General features: G+C 38.5%; 1 protein-coding gene across 2 annotated transcripts in view; it reads right to left on the reverse strand.

The window, feature by feature from the left end:
• DOCK1 (dedicator of cytokinesis 1) overlaps positions 1–21,741 on the reverse strand; it is a 321,007-nt gene that overhangs the window by 27,144 nt on the left and 272,122 nt on the right. For both annotated transcript variants that reach the window (XM_068951448.1, XM_068951446.1), the window contains exons 39-47: positions 21,578–21,667; positions 18,938–19,042; positions 14,475–14,616; positions 14,193–14,271; positions 13,139–13,223; positions 11,402–11,488; positions 7,645–7,821; positions 6,510–6,593; positions 1,552–1,689 (exon numbers count right to left, since the gene is read on the reverse strand). In XM_068951448.1, coding sequence (XP_068807549.1) covers positions 1,552–1,689; positions 6,510–6,593; positions 7,645–7,821; positions 11,402–11,488; positions 13,139–13,223; positions 14,193–14,271; positions 14,475–14,616; positions 18,938–19,042; positions 21,578–21,667 — 987 coding nt within the window. The remainder of the gene's footprint in view (positions 1–1,551; positions 1,690–6,509; positions 6,594–7,644; positions 7,822–11,401; positions 11,489–13,138; positions 13,224–14,192; positions 14,272–14,474; positions 14,617–18,937; positions 19,043–21,577; positions 21,668–21,741) is intronic.

Here is a 21,741-nt window from a genome sequence, read left to right on the forward strand (position 1 = left end):
TTTTTCCAAGAGAATTCACCATTTACTTGCAGCTCAGCCTCTGACATTTGATACCACATCCTTTCCCTGATGGGACCTGTCTGCTGTGACCTGCTCACTGGCTTTCCTTTTTACAAGGCAGTTAATGGGATTACAGTGCAAGCACCGTGTCTCATTGCAGGAGGCTAGAGGAAAGGCTGGGCTGGAGAGGAGATGGCAATCCGAAGTGCAGGCGAGCACTGGCAGGCCGAGTCTCCTGCGCAACAGTGCACCAATTCATGGTCTGCTGGTGATTTCCTTCATTTCTAAATGCTTTTGCTGTCAGGAAGTGGATCTGCACAACCATAAAAATAAATGGCTGCTTTTTCTAGATGACTTGGTTTTATCAGCTCTTTCTAGGGGAAATGCTTTCTACTATAGCATATTCTTCAGTCCAATTTGGGGACAAGTCAAAAGATGTGTTGCACATGCAACAGCAGTTCCTCATCCTAATTTCCTTTTCACAACAAAACCTACAAATTGCAGCACGTAACGCTACTGTCAGTATTACCAGTACATAGAGCATAAAATTAGCCCCTGCAGTCTTCAGTCAGGACATCAGCTCAGCCTTTTCAGCCTTAAAACACCTCGAATCAATTGCTTCTCTACTCCTGGCTTTTTAAAAACTGATTCATATAACAGCATCCGATCCATATGGCTTTTGACAGAATTACCAATTACACTGTCAACTAAGAAAGCGTCTGCTGGCTTTTGGCCTTCCTCCCCTATGCGCAGCACTCACATTTAAAGCAGAGCAAAACTTCACTGGAAACAGAACCAAATCCGTGTTTGTGCCTTACAGATGAAGCCAAAAGAGAAACTGAAAATAGCTTGTTTGAATAATGACAGAAGCATGAACTTCAGCACTACTAAATCTTACCACGTAGCAGCTATCTATTGCCTCTCTAAACTTAGGGTGGTGGCACAATATGGGAAAAATCAGAGATACAAGGGGAATCAGAGGCATCGACTGCGCTTAAGAGCAGCCCACTACTGAAGAGCAGTATAGTCCTGGCATCTAAAAAGGAATTAAAACAACATGAAGGTGACATGCAGCTCCAGAAGAACCATGCTATGATCCCTCAATGACTTTTTTTTTTTAAATAATGCCTTAAAAATGGAACTTTGAAGAATTGCCCTGACTTTCGAAGAACAGATTCAGGCAATATAGAAATCTGTCCTTTTCTAAGAAATGAAGTACCGAAGCTTTCTGGACAGGTCTTACAGCATCTGGTCATTATTTAATGATTTGATGGGGCCACGTGAAGAGCACTGAGTACAAGCACGTCTGCCCCATGTATGATACAGTACAGATCACAGCATCAGTAACCAGACACCTGTTTGGTGTAACCCTATGTGAAATCCAGTCTGATGTGCAACACAGCCAACGACAACACCTTCTGGGAGCCTGTTTCTGGAAATTAATATTGCTTCTTTGAATCAGCAAGAATTATAATAGAGAAATACAAAGTCGCCCGCGATTTACAATAATTCCAAACATCCTTCGAAGCATAGAGTTTGCAGGTAACTTACAACAGCTCGGACACCATACTGTTTTTCTACTTTTTCTTTAAGCTGCTTAAAGCAGGCTTCCATCCTCTCATGAAACGGCCTCAGCGCTTCAGTCACTTTCTCCCCATGAATCCGGATGCCTTCAGCCAGGAAGGGAATCTGGGAATCAGAATTGGATTACAATTACTTTGCAAGTCTTTTGCAAGTGAAGGATTAGCACAAGTTTTCTGCATATATTTCAGGAGAAATAAAAGATCTTGTGGAATAATAATAATAAAAATACGTAAGAAGCATAACATAGCAAAAAAGGTACTTGAAGAATGTTACACACGATTTCCTCTCCTCCGTTACCCACAGTCCTTTAAAATTACCATCTCCATCGTTCTGCCCACTGATCAGGTACTAGGGGCGCAGCTGAATTTATCTGAGAGCACAACTATTCCTGCTACGTTGTATTCACAAGCCCCCAGACGTGCTGCACTTTAAAATGGCATACTGATGAATGATGACGCTCAAACTGGGTTATTAATGTTAGCCTCTTCCCAGCTTCCTGAGAATAAAAACTTCTTAAAGAAGCAAATATTTATATGTTTGCTTTAATGAATGCTATTTCTAAAACTGCAAAGGAGCTACATCCTTGGACATTCACATACATATTACACAGCAATATTCATAAAATTTATAGCTCTCTATATAAAAAGCTGCATTTCTCCTTAGAAGAATTGTTTTATTTTCTCTGAGAACAAAACAGGAGAGGAAGAATTAAATTAATCCTCTTTTGTAACTGAAAGTAATCATTTATCTGCAAGGCTCCTGCCACAGAATACCCATGCCAACACAGGATTATATCATTAGTTCATAGCGGGGAGGGGTAGCTGACCTTCCAAAATGTTTTAAGAGAGACATTTTCATTCCCACAGCTATCCAGACATACCATTCGAGTTTTCTATCTCAAGCTTAGGAAAAATATTTCCTCTTCCAGGTCCGTTTCAGCCCACACAGCGCTCCGATTCTGACTTAGATATTCTCTGCAGCAATCAAGCTAAGAAGCTGCTCCTTAATAATTTATAATTAAATCATAATACTGATTAAAACCAGATTTTTCTAATAAGACTGAGCAGCAATCAGAAGGAGTAGCTTTATTAGTAAGGAGGATAATAAATACACAGAGGAATTACAGATGAACAGGCTCAAGAAATCCTATCAGGATGACTCCGTGTGTTTTGCTACTATTTACCAGGGCGCAGCTGTTACTTCCTTTGCTGGTCTTCAAGGGGAAAAAAAAAAGAATGACAATATTTTCCACTGTAGCCACTTCTATCTATAGCCGCACAGATTTGCACGCCACAAAAATTAAACAGTAAAACCGGCTTATCTCCCTGCTCCAGGTAAGTGAACGACTTTGAACGTTTTCATAAAGATCAGGCCACCTTCTGACCCTGCTGCTTGGAAGGGGCAAGCGGTCAAACGGCTCACTTACTTAAGAGGACCTGCTGACAGAGCGGACAGCTCGGAGATCGTTTTCACAAGGGGAAAACGCACTAATGACTCTCTCCTAAGGAGCTAACATCTCCCACGCAGAAAAATCAGGCAGTACGAAGTAAAATATATACATATTTTTTGGTAGGTAAATGCCGCAGTCAGGAGAAAAACGTAGGTGCTTCCTTTCGGAAAGAAGTAGAGCAGTAGAGGCGCTTGTCCGGCTTAATCCCTCCTTTTGCTCCGCGGAGATGAACGGAGGAGCTGGGCGGGAGGACGCGGGGCTCGGGGGCGCCGCGGGCGGTGGAGCCCGCCGCTCGCACAAGCGTGGCGGGGCAACGAGTGGCCCCGGCTGGGCGCGCGCGTGCTCGGGATGGGGATCCACCAGCGCCTACCGCACCTCCCTTCAAGAGCTGCTGAGTGAAAAGAGCGGGGAGTAGGCAAGAGAAGGCACCAAACATACGTGAAGGGAAGGAGAGAAGAAGAAACGGGAGGGGAGGAAGAGGAGGAGGAAGTGGTCTGTTATTCCCTAGGGGAATTCCTTCAGCTTAGCGGGAGCTAAACTTCGTGAACCTCCTGCCCCTGCTCCAGAATCCCTGCCGGCTCTCCGAGGCCGGACACCTGACCCTCTCCGCCCAAGACGAACGTTTTAAACGTTTATCAGCTATACAAGAAAGTCCTTGCAGACTGTTTCACCATTTCTGCTTCAGCTTCTTCCACTAACTTCAAAATTCTTCCTGCTTCTCCTTTTCAGACATGGACACAGGGAAATCTGCTCCGGAGCGAGGCCAAATTTTAAACCTGAATGAATCCTTGCCGCAGGAGGAGACAGAGGCAGAATCCTGCAACAGTCACTCTGCCATCAGCTCATTGCACTCTTGAGCGAGGGATGGGTTTGCTTACGGGTTTATTTTAAAATCCCCTAACAGGGCGCCCTCAGCTTTGGACAGGTGAATGACAAAGTGAAGATGATAGCAAGTAGCTGAACTTAAATGAGAAAGGAAAGCAGCTCAAGATAGCATTTATTCCATAATTCTTTGCTGATTTTAAAATTTCATAAAGCTATCTTGCAACTTAATATTATTCCTTGATTTTTTAAAAAAGATCTTGATTTTCTGCTCACCTGAACAGTATAAGAAAGGCACATAAACACTAATTACAGAACAGCTTAAAATAAAATCTTTTGACAAAACGTGCTTTTAAAACTGCTAACTTTTGTATGCTACAATTCTTTTAGCGATGCAGAAGTAGCACAAGATTATTAGTGTGATGCACTCGTTTTGTATGCTGTTAAATACATTGGCTAAATGTAGAGCGACTAACAGTATCAGTGTGAGTTTCATTACCTTTACGTTAGAATAAAAGATCAGCTTGAAATGATGTAGTTGCGTGGAAACAATTTTTTCTAAGTGAAAAAGCACTAACTTGGACAAAAATAGACATTACTGATGATAAAAATAATAGGCAAACAAATGTACAATTAAAATTCACAGGAATTATCAAAGGACTGTCTTGAAGAGCATGAATTCCAAAGGACAACTGAGACACAGGCAAGGTAAAGGAATAGAAAAAAAAACAAGTAGTCAGCTGCTAATATGATCGTCAGACTACTACTTCATACATCCAGACTGATTTATATTGCATAAAGAAAATCTCTGTGATTACAAAACCCCAAGAACCACAGTACACGCTATTGAAAAATGAAAACTCATTTTTACTTTCAATCACTGTCATTGATTAATTTTAAACCACTGACTTAGTTTGGAAAGCCTCCATAACAACTCTCTCTCTCCTTATATGATCCAACATTTAGAAGTAAGCTTTCTACCCCTCCTATAAAGTTATGCGCTATGTATTATGAAAAATGTGAAATATTTTTAGAAGAGGTTTAAGTTTTAGTTTACACAACATGTATACCAAAAGACTAAGCTAATTCAAAAAGCACTGATTTTCCACCGTGAAATGACTAGACCTTCCAGTGGAAAGAATTTCACGTAATAAATAGTTTCTCTTGATCCCTTTTCTCCATCTTTCTCAGTTCCTATTGTTTGGAACTAAAATACTGATGGGAAATTATGTACTTAAAACCACTTAATAAATAAAATAAAATGTGATTAACTTTAATACATACTTTCAAATGGTAGTCTCATTTTAATACACAAATGTCAGCAAAGTGAATCATTGCTGAGAAAAAATGTGTCTGTAATTCATTTAAAATTTAGCTATTAGAGGCAAAGACGGAGAGCTGACATGAAGTTAGTCTTCTGGGATCGAATTATTTTCCTCAATAGAACTTTAAAGCTCCTAAAATCCTATCTTTTGTAAAAGCTCACAGGAAAATAAATAAATAAATAGAATTTTGGCAGACCAAAAGAGTTTTTATTCAGTGGTAGTTTTATGGCCTTCAGAGGAATTTTTTTGTTATTTTGTGTTGTATCTTTGGTTTTACTACCTCTAAAACTGAATCCTCTAGAAATGTAAATTATTCTCTTTATTATAAAGGCAGAATTGAATATAAAAAGATAATGATGTACTTTCTTCTTCTGGAGGAAAAACGTTCCTAGTCACACTGGTATTTTTCAGTTATCACAAAATTCTCTTGAGACCACTGAAAAAAGGTCAGCATACAGCTACGGAACAAAACTGGAATTGTTTCCTGTTTGTCCTGCAAAATATTCTCTGGTACATGGAAATCCAGTTCTTGATACAAGAGGATCCTGCTCTGTTTAAGGCTTCTGTCTGGAAATCTGGATCCCTTCCTGGTTCAGGAAATATTACTTGTGTGATCTTATATTTAAACGATTTCTGCTCTGGCCAATGATCATAAAAATATCAGATAATCTCAACGCACGTTATGGCATTTATGGATCAGCAGTATTTTTAAACCAGGTTAAGTTATATAGAGAACATATCAAACATCTCACGGAACGTCTGGGTGATTTATATCTATTTCCATACACAGGTTAATTTTAGCAACTCCCACATTTCAGATTCTGTGCTAAAAGGTACTTCAAGTGTACGTATACACTGTAATAAATGGAAAATATGCTGTCTGAAGAAAGAAGAGAACACGTGAAGAAATTCTCTCTCAGTGTGTGGGAGGAGAAGCTGAGATTCAGGGTTAAGCACTTCAACCTTAATTTTTAGAAGTATTTATGAAATCAACCTTAGGAAACTAAAATGCAAAATTAAATTGCCAGTGATACTAACCAATATTGTTACAAAACATTTTCTCATTTCAGGGACGTGGGATATTTTTCCACTATCTTGTGGTTTAAAAAAAAAAAAGGTTAATCATCTTTGTTACTTGTGGGTTTATCAAATGACAAATTATGTCATATCTGAAAAGCTGAACTTTAGCTCATGTTCCAAGACAGTTTTAAAGGCCAAAGAAGCATATAGAGGGTGAACGGTTTGATGTTTGAATTTTCTCAAAAGTGACACTAAGCTGCCTTTGCATGGTAGCTGGCTTCTGACCAACCTGACTTAAAAATTTTTACCTGCCAAGCTATCAGATCCTTCAGTTTTTCAATCTTGTCATGATCTTCCGGATGCTCATGCATGTATTTTTCAGTAAAAAACGCCTAGACAGGAGAGAAAAATGAGTAGTTATTTCAGAAAATGAATCAGCATCTACTACCGTGGAAGAAGTACTTAAAGCAAAGATAAATGAATCAAACCAAGAGTGTTGCAAAACAGCAGTGATAGCTACAAGTACAAGTTGAAAATTGAGGGAAGAGAGATATAATATAACAACGTCTTAAGATATCAATCTCTTGCGATCAGTGAAGTGGGCAGATGATTGCATGCTAGTTAAGACCAAATCTGCTTACCGAGCGAGCAGCACTGCTGAGCAATTTGGCTTGCACATTTTTTTTGCATAGGAGCTCTTGGTAGATGAGGTGGGTGGGCCAGAGATACCAAAGGACAGAAACGATCTGACGGCAGGTGAAGTCAACGTATACTTACTTCATTTACGTTATTAAGACACGTTGACTCTGCATGCCAGCTTAATATGATTAATTTTCACAATATGAATGATTAATTCAGTGTTTATAGTTTCCCAATGTTAACACCTTGTCCCATATAACTTTTAACAGTTTACTTGTAACAAGCCATTAAGATTATCTAGACAGATTTGCAACTGACTGGTACCTCAGAAGTCATCTCTATTACTTGATTAATCCTTATAAACTCATGTATTTGAAAGTAAATGAGAAAATCGCAATCAGTTACTTTGGCCACTGCATTTCACCCAGAAATTCCTGCTTTGGCTCCAGCGTCCAATTGCATTAGAGCGCACGTTTAAGATGTCATCAATCTCAGTTTGTAACTCTAGTGAGCAATCATCCAGCACATGCCTACGTGAATTTTCTGGCAGTTAAAATACGCTTGCTGCTAAACATCTTTTACTTCAGTTTTAGAAAGGCAAAGATTTATCCAGAAATATCAGAAATACATGGAAGACGTTGAAGAATGTAGGTTTGCAGCAGCGTTCTGCAGTGCAGGCATAAGACGCACGGTGCTCACATACAAATACGCACAGGCACGGGCGCACACACGCGTTCTACAGCATTACAGGAGAGTCCAAGTCCAAAGAGGTGCGTAGGACAGGACAGTTGATTCTGACACTACCTTTTCGTAGTTTGTGAACCCTCCCATGACCGCAGGATCCACAATGCCATTAAGTAGCATAGAGAGAGGGTTAATAGGTAGATTTGGATCATTTAGATGTTGTTGAATCATATTATTGATCTTATCATTTGTTAACTGCATGGTTTCTATTGCATTTTCCAGTGGACTGATTTCCACCTAAAACAACAACAAAAGGAGGTTTTAATTAAGGAACAGAACTGGCTGACCACCCAACCACCATGGTTTGAGACATTTCAGAAATTTCACAACAAAAGAGATTTTAACCAGTAATTAATAGAAAGGGTTGCTCTGGGCAGTAAAACACTTGGTGTATAACTGTATCGTGATAACTGGTATGATTATCAATATCAATGGGGAAAGTGAAATGAATTTCACTGCTATAGTAGTGCCTAGATCTCAGAAGCGTACCAGAGGAAAAAATTTAGAAAGGCTCTGGCAGGAATCATGAGGTTTTTTTGAAAGATTACAGAGAACCTCACGGATTAAGAGCCGCTAAGTTTTAGAAGTACAAAGAAAAATCCAGCTTAATGTAACAGTAAGAAATAAATGACAACTTAATGTGGATTTCTTGATGGAAAACGTAATCTTAAGAAGCTCAAAAATCAAGAAGGTATTTTTGCAGTGATTACTTTGGTATGCTTCCAGGGAAATAGCGTTTAAAATGTCGAAGAGACAGCTTCTACACTATCCACTGCACTTTTTTTTCCAAAAGGTCACGTTTTCTTCTTCCTGGCTTAGATAACTGAAGTATGAAATTTTCTCTCTCAGACAGTCTCGACTTCAATGAAGAGAGATCCTCAGATGCCTTAATGGGGTGAAGAAGTTCTTACACTGTGCAGTGCAAGAACTTGGTTTATTTTAATTGACTGATCTCTGACAATTATTTATGATCCGATGCTGTGTCTTTGGGAACGGTGGTTGTTCATACTGAAAAACAGTGTTAAAATATTTAAAATATACCTAAAATGTGCACATGTAGTGAGTGAGCTAACACATCCCCACTAACTAGCATTATCCCTCCAACCAGAAAGTCCTCATTGGAAGACTGAAGTCATAGCCTACTTGCATGTAAAAAATGATGTGGTAGGAATAGAAAAGAAAGGTTAATTGGGGCCTGTGAGGAAAATGCAAGTGTATATTTGATTACACCCTAATTTACATAAATGCTACATAAACAAAGCAGCACTTCTACCTACCTATCAGTTGCTTAACATGTTGCTGAGAACCACTTATAATCAAATCTCTTTAGTTGTTACTCTTACACCTGCCATCTGATTACATCAAGGATGTTTTAATTAGCATTTTTAGAAGCATGCCTGGCGAAATATTTTAGGAGCAAGAGGCCTGGTGGTGCTGCTACGTCTGCTTCCCAGCACAGACTCAAACGCTTGCGAGACGACTGCCTCTGACAGCTAGAGTTGGACAAAACAAATAAGGCCCTATTCAACATTTCAGTCATCAAGAACTGTTCGAGCTGTGTTGTGAGCATCACACGCTAAATTTAGGACGCTTGTCATTTTTATTAACGGGTTTATAACTATCCAATAATTTGCTGATGAACCATTGCTTTTAAAGCTCTTGAATATCTATAGAAATTAGCACTCATTGAGCTGACAGACATCTTTTTTAACTTTTCTGTGTCAGCAATCACAGCTTTCTTTCTCACCCCCCTTTCTTTTACCATTCGTACAATCCTCTCCTCCTAATTTTTTAAGCGCAGATGGAGAGTTGTGTCTTCCAGTCTACTATAAACTGGGCCCCGGACCCTGTTGAAAGCTATTTATTACAAGTGTTTATATTCGTAATTATGAACTTTCTTCCAAGTAGCTCGCTAACTCCAGGCACTGAACAGTCTATTTATGGCAAAGAAAAAATTATATACTCCTGATACGTATTTGCAACACTTTAAAGATTAAACATCAAAACAAAGTATAGATTAGTAATTGTGCTTTTTTAAACTCACTAACTATAATTCACAACCCAGTTTCTGATTTACCGGCTAACCTCAGCAAATTTCTCCTCTAAAATTGTTTGGGTCCAACTAAAGCAAATTACGCTCAGAATAATGAATGTACACAACACATTCCTTACAGATAATGAACCGACTGAAAAGGTTTAGCTAAAATTGCTCAGAAAGAATTCAAAAATCAAATCAATTTGAGGAAATTATGCATATTTCTATTGCTTATGTAACATAATACATTGCATTTATTAAATTACTCCGTCCTCTCTTATCACCGATTTGCTATAATCTCACCTCTTCATTTAAAGATGTTCTAGTTTCATCAGCAAAATACAAAATGGTCACAGGTATTTTAATTCACTGTTGTTTAGTAAAATAGCAATAATATTTGTATCCATTATCAAAGGCTAGCATTAGAGAGATGCACACTCAGTGATCATGCTTCTAGCATTGCAGCTGACAGCAATCTTGAAGAAAGTCAATACCAATTTTGTAGTAACGACGCCGGAGCTAGGTCAAAAGTTATCCTTTGCTGTCTTCCCACATATTATTAAGTTCCCTTCTGGTATCATTTTTCAGCTGTGTGACTAATATAATCCTTACTTACAAAAAGCTTATAGAAAGCACTCTCCCAGGATTTATGCACTTTTCTGCGACAAGCGTAGCGTTAAAGGTGCATGTATACAAATTGCTTGCATAAAGCAGCCTGTCAGGCTCTATTCTTAACTCGTAAGGAAAAGAGACTTTCATCAGATTTGTCAGCCTTTATAAACAACGCTTTTGGCAATCAGGAAGATAAATACAATCTTCTCTATCAGGATTATATTGAAAATGCAAAAATCGTTAAAAATTCCATGTGTTCTATACAGTTGTCTATTACTGTCAAATATCACATTCATATTCTGTTACTATAGATACCATAGTAATTTTCTGCATTACTTCTGTTCATCTAAATACAACTGTCCAACATAACCTCAATGGAGCAGGGAAAAAGGTTTTAATTAATCATATGCAAATTGTTCTTTCCCTTTAAAAATAAGCCTCACAAGGGAGATTTAAAGACTGCAGTAACAATGTTTTTATTGCTACTTAAAAATTATGGCTGCATAAGAATAATTTAATCTTTAAGTCATTTAATGGACATGTCCTATCTAAACAGTGTAAGTGGTACAACCAGAGAAATGCACCTTTTTGAGTTAGTGAGGTTGCTAGGGTATATTTCAGCTAACTATGGAAGGAAAACAACATAAAAAGAATCTTTCATCACAAATGATAAGTAGAGAAGAAATTCAGACACGTACAGTGCAGCTGGTTTATGGTATATTTTGCATAAATTACAATCAAAACACCTAAATTCTCTTTTCCAAAATGCAGATTGGTTTTTATATAATAGGCTTCTCCTGCTGTACCTCAGGCCCTCCTTCATTTTAGACATATGGCTAGCACCACCGGCTTTAATGGCTCACCTGCTGAAAGCTAGCAGTACTTTATAAAAGTATTTCAAGCACTTTATCGGACCTTGCCCTAAAGCTCTGGAAGATTCAGGCACACTCATTTCTTTGTACCAGGAGTGGGAGAACATTACTTTAGCCACCTCAGTCAATAATTCACGTCTGCAGCAAACCAGCAAGTTTCCTTTGTGTTCAGATGTCAAAAATAGTTGCATTGATTGGTTGTTCACTCAAGCACAGTTGTACAGAAATATAAATGTTCGTTAACTGTATAAAAACCACGTTCTTTTATGCAATTTCAATAAAGCAAAATTGATCTTACCATGAAAACTGATTTGACTTCAAACCACCTTAGAATCCCTGGCAGCTTATAGGCAGTCACGTAGACGGTTCTCTCAATCCACATATTCTGCAAACGTTAGACAAACCTTACGTTATCGGATGAAAAACATTTATCTTAAACAAAGACATAAACCGTTATCATCAAAAGAAGGAACTGCAGCATAACAGACATTAAAAAGGAAAGTTCACGCGGAATCTCGGTTTGGAGAGACGATTGAATAGCGCTGATTTAAATCTGAGGGTGGTTTGGCACATTGACACTGATATATTATTTAGCAGAGAAACACTGCTCTCTTAACAGGAGGAGGACATCATGTAAAAGATCCAACTGTTTCTACTACACTTGCATTTTTTTAGTTTAACTTTCAGAGCTTTTAAAGACTATTTTCCATAAAGCCACAACATCTCGATATAAGAAAAACCCTTTTTTCCCATGAAGGCAGCCGAGAAGCAGGATAGGATCCCCGGAGAGGCTGTGCCACCTCCATCTGTGGAGGTTTCAAGACCCAACTGGATAAAAGCCCTGAGGAGTGGGTTAGACCGGACCCTCCTGAGGTCCCCTGCTGTCCTTCAGGCCCCAGCCTGAATTATTCGGTGCTTCTGCGATGTAAACTGCTGTGAACCTCAGTGGCTTTATTTTCACATCCTTTTGCTGTTTTGAATTTAAGGATCGATGATTTAGCATGATTTAACATGATTTAACTTTTCTTTATGTCTGCATACTTGATTTCTAACAGATGTCAAAAATGTCTCTTGACCCCATTTTGTTAGCACTGGCGTATCTTTATAGTTCATCTTATTTATAGGAGGCTTTTTTTAAAACAGAATTATTCCATCTCCCACTAACAGAAGATGCGTTTTTAAAATGATTTGGATATGCCTGAACATTTCACCTGTACTCAAAATATATCATAAATTATAGCGCTCTGGTTCAGCGTTCTGGCTTCAGAAAAAGGGGGATTCCTACCTTCTCAGCTAAACCCCTCCGGATTAGCAAATTAGCCACTTTGATAATCCACCAATTATATCCACTTTGATAATCCAATAAAACAGCCACCAAAAGAGGCCACAGAAACTAAAGCACTCTCCGAATGAATACCCAGTCTTTGCAGTAGTAAATCAAATACTCAGCATTCATTAGCATATGGATTCGATTAGGGCCCACTACTACACAGAAAGTTCTTTGCTTAAGAAATGATGAATGAATTTAACATTTTAATTACTACTAACTGCTCCTACTAGAACTACTGTGAATAAAAGGATGTCAAAAAAAAAAAGGTAATCAACTTAATGCAACCACTTGTAAACATTTTGCTGAATACAACCTGTGCTCAAATGAGTTTTATTGACCATTAGATGAAACATATGGAGAAAAAAAAAAAAGGGATGCTGCAAAAACACTGGTTTTAGAAGATGCCTGAGTAGAATCCTCACGGCAAGACAGGTTTCAGCAAGAGACATGTATATTTTAAAGCCTAACAGTTTTGAATTTCTTTCTCAAAACAGTTTTTAACAAATTAAATATAGCTTTGTGCATTGTTTTTTCACTGGCATGAAACAGAACATGATAAATTGCTTTTTTATTGAGCTTCTAGCAAACATAAACACATTTGGACCTAGAATTTATTTTTAAATAAGTAAAACAAAGAATGGTTAAGATTCTCAGAACGGAGGGGAATAAGCAAAATCCAAAAGTACAGTTTTTCTTTTTTTTTACCGCAAATTCATTATCTGGATTTTTCTCTCCTCTTCGAACAGGGCGTGAATACTCAAACCGTTGGACTTCATTGACTCGATAGAAACTGAAAAAAAAAAAAAAAATCGCGGGAAAAGCCTAATCAAAATCAAATGTTTTCAGTTTAGGAATTGTTGCTAAGCTCTATTTCTAGAAAAAAAAGGATATATGTGAGTATTAAATGTCTGTAGGATGAGGGTTTTCCAGTGGGTTACATAAGACCTCTACTAATAGGAAAATTACCTGTGTAACATAGGTATCTACCTTCCTCGGCTGCGTACGCACAAAGGAACATGCAAAACACATTTCCCCAAAACATATCCCAAATAAACAACAAAACACGCAACTATCTGTAACAACACTATCTTCTCTATACTATTTGAAAATATAGTTCAGCTTGCTTCAGAAATGCTTAAGAATCATAAAAAAGAGCCTTCCACAATCTGTTTCTAATTTCCACAATTTATTTCTGACCTCCATCTCAGTTAACCTGTTGGAGCCATTTCGCAGGTCCATCCCAGTTATAAAATGGAAGCGAGCAGCAACCGAGATAGTTGCTTCTGCCAGTTTGTCTTGGTATCAGGACCTCTGCAGCCACGCGCGTGCAGGGGTGCGCACACGCACACAACGGGCTTGTTTTTGAACTCCCCACGCTGCCAATCGCATTGACTAAACAGCCCCAAGCAGTTACACCAGTCAGCTAAGGGCAGCGTTCAAGGTACTGTCTGAAGAGGGGCTACGAACTCCTCCTGCCACTCATCAAAATGTCCATATAACCATACGCTACCTTCCCTTAGGTTAGTTTTTATTATTTATTACCTGAGAGCAACTACTAAACTGGGGCGTCATATTAAGGAAGCAAGTCCCAGCACACTCCTCCTCCTCACTAACTTTTCCTTTCACATATACATATTATTTTCATTCATTGTTTATGGACAGACTGAAAGACCTAGCCACTGTATCTAACATTTGTTGTACAATAACAAAGAACTAATTTAAGTGTTAGAAGGGAGACTGATAAAATTGCAAAACCCACCTCACGATTTGTTCTGACACTGGCTTGTGAAATTTAGGCGGCAAATCAAGTTTTGGCTTTACGGTAAAGCACTGAATATCTGAATTCAAGGGTTAAGAACTGAAAAGAGACGATTTCAATTATGCAAAGCAGATGGCTCAGCTGGAAAGCGGACAAGAGAGTCCTAGAACAACCGAATCGACACATCGCACCGACCAAGGCAGCAGGGCAACGGCCCCCTGCTCCCCAAACCCTCAGGCCGGGCGGTCACACGGGCTGCTGCACGCAGAAATACAAGGATACACTGGCCAGAGGAGTTTTTAATGTCATCGCCTGGCGGAGATGTTGTTTTCATTTTTTCTGCGTTTGGAAACTGCGTTAACAACCTAGCTTCAAAGTCTTCGCGGCGTTCATACTCCTTTCCCCGGTAAATGAACACTTTGTTCTGGAAACAGATCGAGAGGAAAAATCCTTTTAGCAGTACTCGCAATAACGAACTAAGACTGCTGAAATGTTCATCCCAGTGACGAGATATTTTACTTTCCTAACACTATGATATAATCCATAATTCATAAATATTTGACCCCAACTCAATAAAGTACAGATGCATTTCCATAATTCCAAGTCCCTATTGAGGGCATTAAGCACCTACTTACCTTTAAGGGCATGTATAAGCCCCACTGAATTCACCGGGATCTAAACACATGATTTAAAGGATCTATAACATAGCAGCCCATTGAAAAAGTACTAAGACAAATTATACCTTCTATGAAATCCAAGATCTCCCTAAAGTCTTCTTATCCCTCTTCCAAAGTTAAGGATGCAATGGAAATAAACAGAACTGGCTCTCTCTATACATTTATTAAAAGGGTACCGACGCGAGCGAGCAAGAGTAGCAGAGATAATTATAGATGTGAAATGACGTCAGCTTCAGTAGGTAGGTCCAAAGATACGGACTTTTTTGGAAAGTCTTGTACACTGTGGACTTTATATTAGTATGTCAGAGTTTTGCCATAGTACACTTGTCTCCACACAGCATAACTTTTAGATTATTAAATAAATTGTATTTCTATATATTCATTTTTTCTGCTAAGAATCAAGAAAATTAAGCTATATTTTATATAGTCCATGTATGTACTGAACACATTACATTCTAAAGAAAAATGCAAAAGAAAATATGCATATTGGTAGACCCATCAAACATATTAATGCGCGTTTTGACACGAATGTAACGCCTGTATCTGAATATGCTTAACCTTAAATTTATTATTCATCTCAGAATGAACACGTGGTGAGAAAATTATATAGCGTTTATTATTTTTTTTCCTAAAAAGTGTTACGAATTCAGGTAAGAAAAAGAAATAATTTACCTTTACCTTATGAAGTGCAGTTCTGCAATGCTGCCTTTTGAAACTCAAAATAGATGAAAACAATACTATCTCTTTGAAAAAAGATATGAAGGGCAGATGTCTAGGAAGTGTATTATAATTTACAGGGAGAATGACAAGTGGAGAAAAAGCTTGCATTGAGCATTTTCTTATTCAGCAAGACACTTAATAGCCAAATTTTAACAGTTTTTCTCTCTTCTATTACAAACCAACCAATCCTCAAGGCTTTGGTAAAACATAATTTTCCTGCACTTACAAAAAAAACTACTCAGTTGTGACGAGAAAAAGCAGTTCAATATTAATAAAGCAGATTAATACTGTTCTGCATTGTATCCCTTTGACTGCACAGTTTAACGCAGAGCTCCAACCGGAAAACGGCAAGTTGTGCTCGCCGCACGTTTTCTGCATGTACATAGAGGCTCGGGGAAGGAGCTGAAACCAGCTAACCACAGCCCCGTCGCTCAAACGCTCGCGACAGCTCGCGGCCTCTCTCGCGGTCCCAGGATGATCTCTCTCTCGTTAGCAGCTCTAGCTCACTGGATGCTAACCACGGCTGGAGAGGGTAACATGCCCTCTGCTACGAGTGACTGGACGCGAGTCAAATTTCACAACGAGTCATAGCCACGACACTCTTTGTAAAGCAGCATAAAATATTAATCCAATTATTTTCCAAAGAATCAGGCTGGTTGATCTCAACAATGACTTCCCTCCTACCTGATAATAACTATATTTTTGCCTGGTAAAACCTAAGACAGAATTAAGATTTTAAAGAATTCTTAATGAAACTTTCTCATTTCATGTACCATAAACAAACATCCTTGTTGTTTGATGCTTGATAAAAGAACGTTTCATGTACAATAGCTGACATGTATTTCAAACGTGACAATAATTCTAAGTTTTCTGCATCATCATCTCTTTAGCTTCAGTCTTTTGATTCAAAAAACACAGCAGCTTGCACATCATTGTGGATTTGCGTCTGTTAACTAACATATGGCTTTGTCAATTTGCAGAATTGCATTTCATAAGCTTTAGGGCAGATCTGGGTGCTGATGATCCTGCCACTTCACTGAATAGTCACATTCTCTTTGGCAAGAGTTGCCTGGCCACAATTTGGAGACCAAACAGAGTGCGCGCTAACATATCAGAGCTTATCTCCAAATTTTTCTTTAACAGATTGCACACAATGCATGCTCCAAAAACAGCCTGAGCCTGGCAGAAACTGCTCAGGGTCAGTTTTATTCCTTTCAGCTCAGAAGAACCCATGATTTGCTGCATTTATCAGGATGTGTATATGGCATAAGTACACCTGTAATGCAGCACCCCAGAACATATGAAATGCCACATGCATCTGCTTCTCCATGGGATAATTCAAGAACTTCTACTTCTTCAACACAGTCTTTAGTTTGTAGAAAAGGACTCATATATGATATAAAAAAACTTCATCACCTAGCTTTACCTCTGTGTTTCCTCCCTGCTCCCTATTTTGAGCAAGATTTTGGATGATACTTCGCTGTTCGCTGTTTGCTGACAGGATTACACAGAGATTTTCTCCATTGCTGGACTTTGTGACCTTCAGCTGTCTTCATGAAATGAATGTTTGGGCTGCACCGTACTGGATTTTCCCAGTCAACACTGGACACTGGCTCCATCTTCCCATCTCCCTCTGCTTTTATTTACCTATTAGCATGAATTTTAGTAGCTGTTCGCTGAATATACAGAACGGGGGGCACATCTCCCAAGCCCTGCACATTTCACACCCTCTTGTGAACACCACTCATATTTTGGACTAGATTAATTCCAGTCACAACACAGACCAATGTGCAGGGCATGCGTTCAGTTCTGCTGCCACTCCACTGGACCTCTAAGGCAGCCTAGTTTATTTTTCACAGTAATCCATTTGAAGCTGGATCTAATGGGAAAACAATACTTCCCTAATGTCCCAATTATTTATTTGCACAGCAGTAGGCTTTTTCCAAATGGACTCCTGATTACTTGAAACAAATATTTTATTTCTTGGGATTTTTTGTAAGCTTTCCCTTCTTATCCGAAAATATTTTAAGTTTCTGTGTGAATATCTGCTCAGATGATTTCCGTGAGGGAGGATCACTCTAAGACAACTCTCTTCTGAAATCCTCATGTTTTTTTCTTTACTTTGCACATTTTTAATATACCATAAATATATCTAAAAGAACCAGCCGACCACAAATAAACTGATAAAATCAGCTTAATCAGCATTCACTGGATTTATCCAGTGAGCCAGACTTTAGCATTTGCCTGGGCTTACCCTTGGCATTTATTATGGCATAATATGTGAGCGTTAAAATGGAATTGTTTGGTTATATTCAGGAACTCATCTCTTAGACAAGTATTTCCAGGAAGAAACCTACTAACAGCCCCTGAGACTGAATCTCTGAGTCTTCTGCAGCACAAGTAATTTTATTCTTCTGTCTCTTGAACTGCCTTAATCTACTGGAACTCTTCCACAGGGGTTTGGAGAGAGATTCCTTCTAAACTGAAAATCCTCAGCTTTTAAGATAGATATGAGCAGCAGAGTAGCTAAAAAGCTAACGTATTATTTCCATGTCACAGACCAGCAAATAGAGGACATAGTCCAGAGACTCATGATACGGATAGAATTTAGGTGTTTAAGTAAGTCCCCCACTTAACCACTAGCTCAACTCTGTAACAATCCTAGCATCAGTGGGAGAAATCTAAAACGATACTAGACTTCCATTACTGTTATCTACTCAGTGACCTATGTTTCAAATAGACACATGGCTCGTGAAAATTTAAAATTTAAGACTTCATCTAAAGTAAAGATCTAAAATTTAGACTGCATCTAAAGGTAATATGCATGTCTCCTGCGTGTAAGAACTCCTTGAAGTGGTCAACATGCAAAAAAACTTGCCAATAGGATGTAGAGAAAGGCAGTAGTACTATACAAAGCTGACACTGGGACATTCAACTCCCATTTTAGAGACTGGGCTGGAAAGGATACTCGCATGAAAACATGATCACTTACAGAAAGACTTTTCTACCATTCACATCTACCTGTCATGCAAAAACATCGCCATTTCAGATGGTGCTGGTTACTACCCTGGTTACAGACTGGCAACATCTTCACTTCTAGCGATGTGAATCCTGAAGAAGTGTAAAGTGTTGGGTACGTTTGAAGAAAAATCTTCTCTTCAGAAAGTCTACTATTTGGAAAAGAAAAACTAATGTCTGTTTTATAGAGCCAAAACACAGCCACTAAAGGAAAAGGACTGTTAGATAGACTGTAAATAACATACTGATATCAGTAGTTTTTTCACAAGGGAGTAAAATTTCCAAAGCAAGAGACCCAGCTGTCATCTGTGGAAAAAGGTGAACACTTACCCTTATGAATGTAGGAAATCCCTGGCCATAGTATCCAACAGCAAAATAATCTGGCTTAGGTCTTATCACTTTTACAATGTTTTCATAGAACTGGGCTTGCTTTCTCTGAAAAATAAATTGAAGAAACACATTTAATGACTTAAACTTTAAAGCAGATTTCCTACGGTTAAGTTAGAGCTGACATTCTAAGGTAAAAGATGCCTCTTGCTCGCCCCTTTTCGTTCACTCATATTCTGAATTAGTAGACTCTGTATCCATTCATTTCATGCTCATCTTGGTGAACCTCAGTATTCAGTCCCGAGCTCTTGACGAAGCTGCAGAAATCGCAAGGCAGCCTGAACTCCCAGGGGCGACAGTGCTGATGCCCGAAACACCGCGACTCCCTCACCAGGCGTGACTGGTGGCGCGCACAGAAGGCAGAGATTTATGAGCCCAAATGCTATAAACTGCTTATTGCTAAAAGTTAGTTCATCTCCACGGTACTGACTTCTCAGTTTTCAGCTGCTGCATTTCGTTACATTTTTCTAATATGTCCGTTCCATATTTACAACTATTTATTGGCATATGGGAAGCATGCAGTTGAAAATGGTAGAAAAATACAACTTTTGGAATACACACGTCAGACACCATGTGTTTTCATCGTGGAATCCTTTATCTCAAATGATGAAATAATAACAAATGTACAGCTTTAAATGATCTGTTCATTAACTTATGCTTAGCCTATTACATTCCTTATGAGAATGAACTCTGATTTTGGGGCAGCTTTATTACTGCTCCCATATGACAGACAACAGTAAATGGCAAGAAGACTACAAAGACCCAGATCTGTCTCAGTTCACCTGTAGCAAAACTATTTTGTCTTTTGTGAATTGTCTCAGACTCTAATATTTAATATTGCCTGAACAAAAGAGACAATAGGGAGAACAGGAAGAAATAAAAAACTTCTAATTTTATTGTAGGGAAAAAAAGAGAGCTAGAATGCTAAAGATATCCAGCAGCACCAATGAGAAGAGCCTGTGGCATACATGACGCTGGAAACTGAATTTAGATTTTTCACAGGTTAATGCCCAATACACTATGGTATTAACTATCGATATGGATCTCCTTCGGTTTCTCCTGCTAAATAAACAGGTAAACTCAATTTTTTGACATGTATGAGAAGTGGGAGTTCTTATTTCGCGTATTAGAAAAGGGGAAACTTCATCTACATATGCAAATGAGCTACATCTTGTTTATACCACTGTATCTCCTGGAATTATTTCACTTAATGTACGTAATGGCATATTCAGTGCATGAGAGAAGAGGAAAAAAAATGCATAACTCAAAGTCCTTGGCCATCATCTGCAATGTATGAAGTGCAAATTCTAGCTTCTGCTCCGAAGAATGGATAAAGTATGATAAAGAGCGGTTGCATCAGTGACAAAAGCTTTTCATATTTCCATGTGTAAGCATCAAGATGACAGAAAATTAACACAAAAAGACTCAAGAGATTAGCTGTCTATTGGTGAATGATCATACGTGATGCATGAGAACAATTTCTAGCTGAAGAAGAACAATCTCTACCAGATCCCTTTTATATTGAAAGGCAGCGTATTCGATATTGAACACAGCATCCTGGGCTCTGTGGACAGCAGCAGAGCCAGCAGACCAGCGAAGTGTCTTCTTAAATAATATAGCACCCACAAAATGCTCTGTCTGTACACCCTTTACCTCCTGGAGCAAAAAGGAACAGCAAACCAAGCTCCAGATGCACTGGCTAGGCAAACAAATACATTTAACCAAAAATAGTTAAAATGCCTGTTTACCAGGGAAAGTGGACCATCAAGAAGGGACATAACAAATGAAGCAGGCATGTAAAAGACGAAAGAAACCATAACATTAGGAAGGGCGAGATTTGCCTTTTTTCTCCAAGAAATGCTTTTGGAGAGATGGCCCCTAGGCAATCTCAGGTTGAGCATCAGTGGACAAACCGACTACAATGACACCATGTTAGTGTCCAGCTACAATTGACCAGGATAAAGCAGAGAAATAATTAAAAAGTTAAGGAGGACGTACTCTGATGAGTGCAAAGGGGGAGGAAAAAGAGAACAAAATGTATCAAAAATTTTAAAGTCAAAAATTTTCTAAAACGAGCCGGAAACATGTGCCAGCTTGTGTGAAAATGGTTGAGAAGTTCGGAGTGAAAGTAACAGCTGCCAGTTATCTCTTTGGAGCAGAGCATGAGAAAAAAGGGTACAGACATAATGAATGGGTAACGCCAGGGTAAAAAAGACTAACTCTAGATGTGAATGCTTGGGGATTATTCATACCTAAAAAAAATGTGAATCTGGAAAGACACTTGGAAGAGAATGGGGACTTTTCATGTTCCCATCTATATTTAAATTCCAAATTTCCTTTTATACATGAAATAAATCAGCTTAACATGATCACAAAATTTTTCTTCCAGGTTAAAAACATATATATCAATATATCCTCTTCCAGCACTTCAGTTGTAGTCAATTTATCAGCATTTGCCTGGAAAAGCCATCTATTTTTGCATTTTTTTAATATAAGAGAAATTTTTAACATTATTCTAAAAGCTTAAAAATTAAAACCTGGAAAATCTGTTACAGTGTCTACATTATTCCAAAAAAAACCTACCAGTAGTTCACTGAGTTGTTCATAATCAAACATTTCATTTTCATACTGTTCTGCAAGTTCTTTACCCAAGGCAATTGCCTCTTCCCACATCTGTTGGGAAAAAAACACCAAAAAACAAAGAAAAAAATAAAAAATTAATTACATACCTTAGTTAAATGACAAAA

Source organism: Struthio camelus, chromosome 7 (genome assembly GCF_040807025.1).
Source record: "Struthio camelus isolate bStrCam1 chromosome 7, bStrCam1.hap1, whole genome shotgun sequence".
Taxonomy (NCBI): domain Eukaryota; kingdom Metazoa; phylum Chordata; class Aves; order Struthioniformes; family Struthionidae; genus Struthio; species Struthio camelus.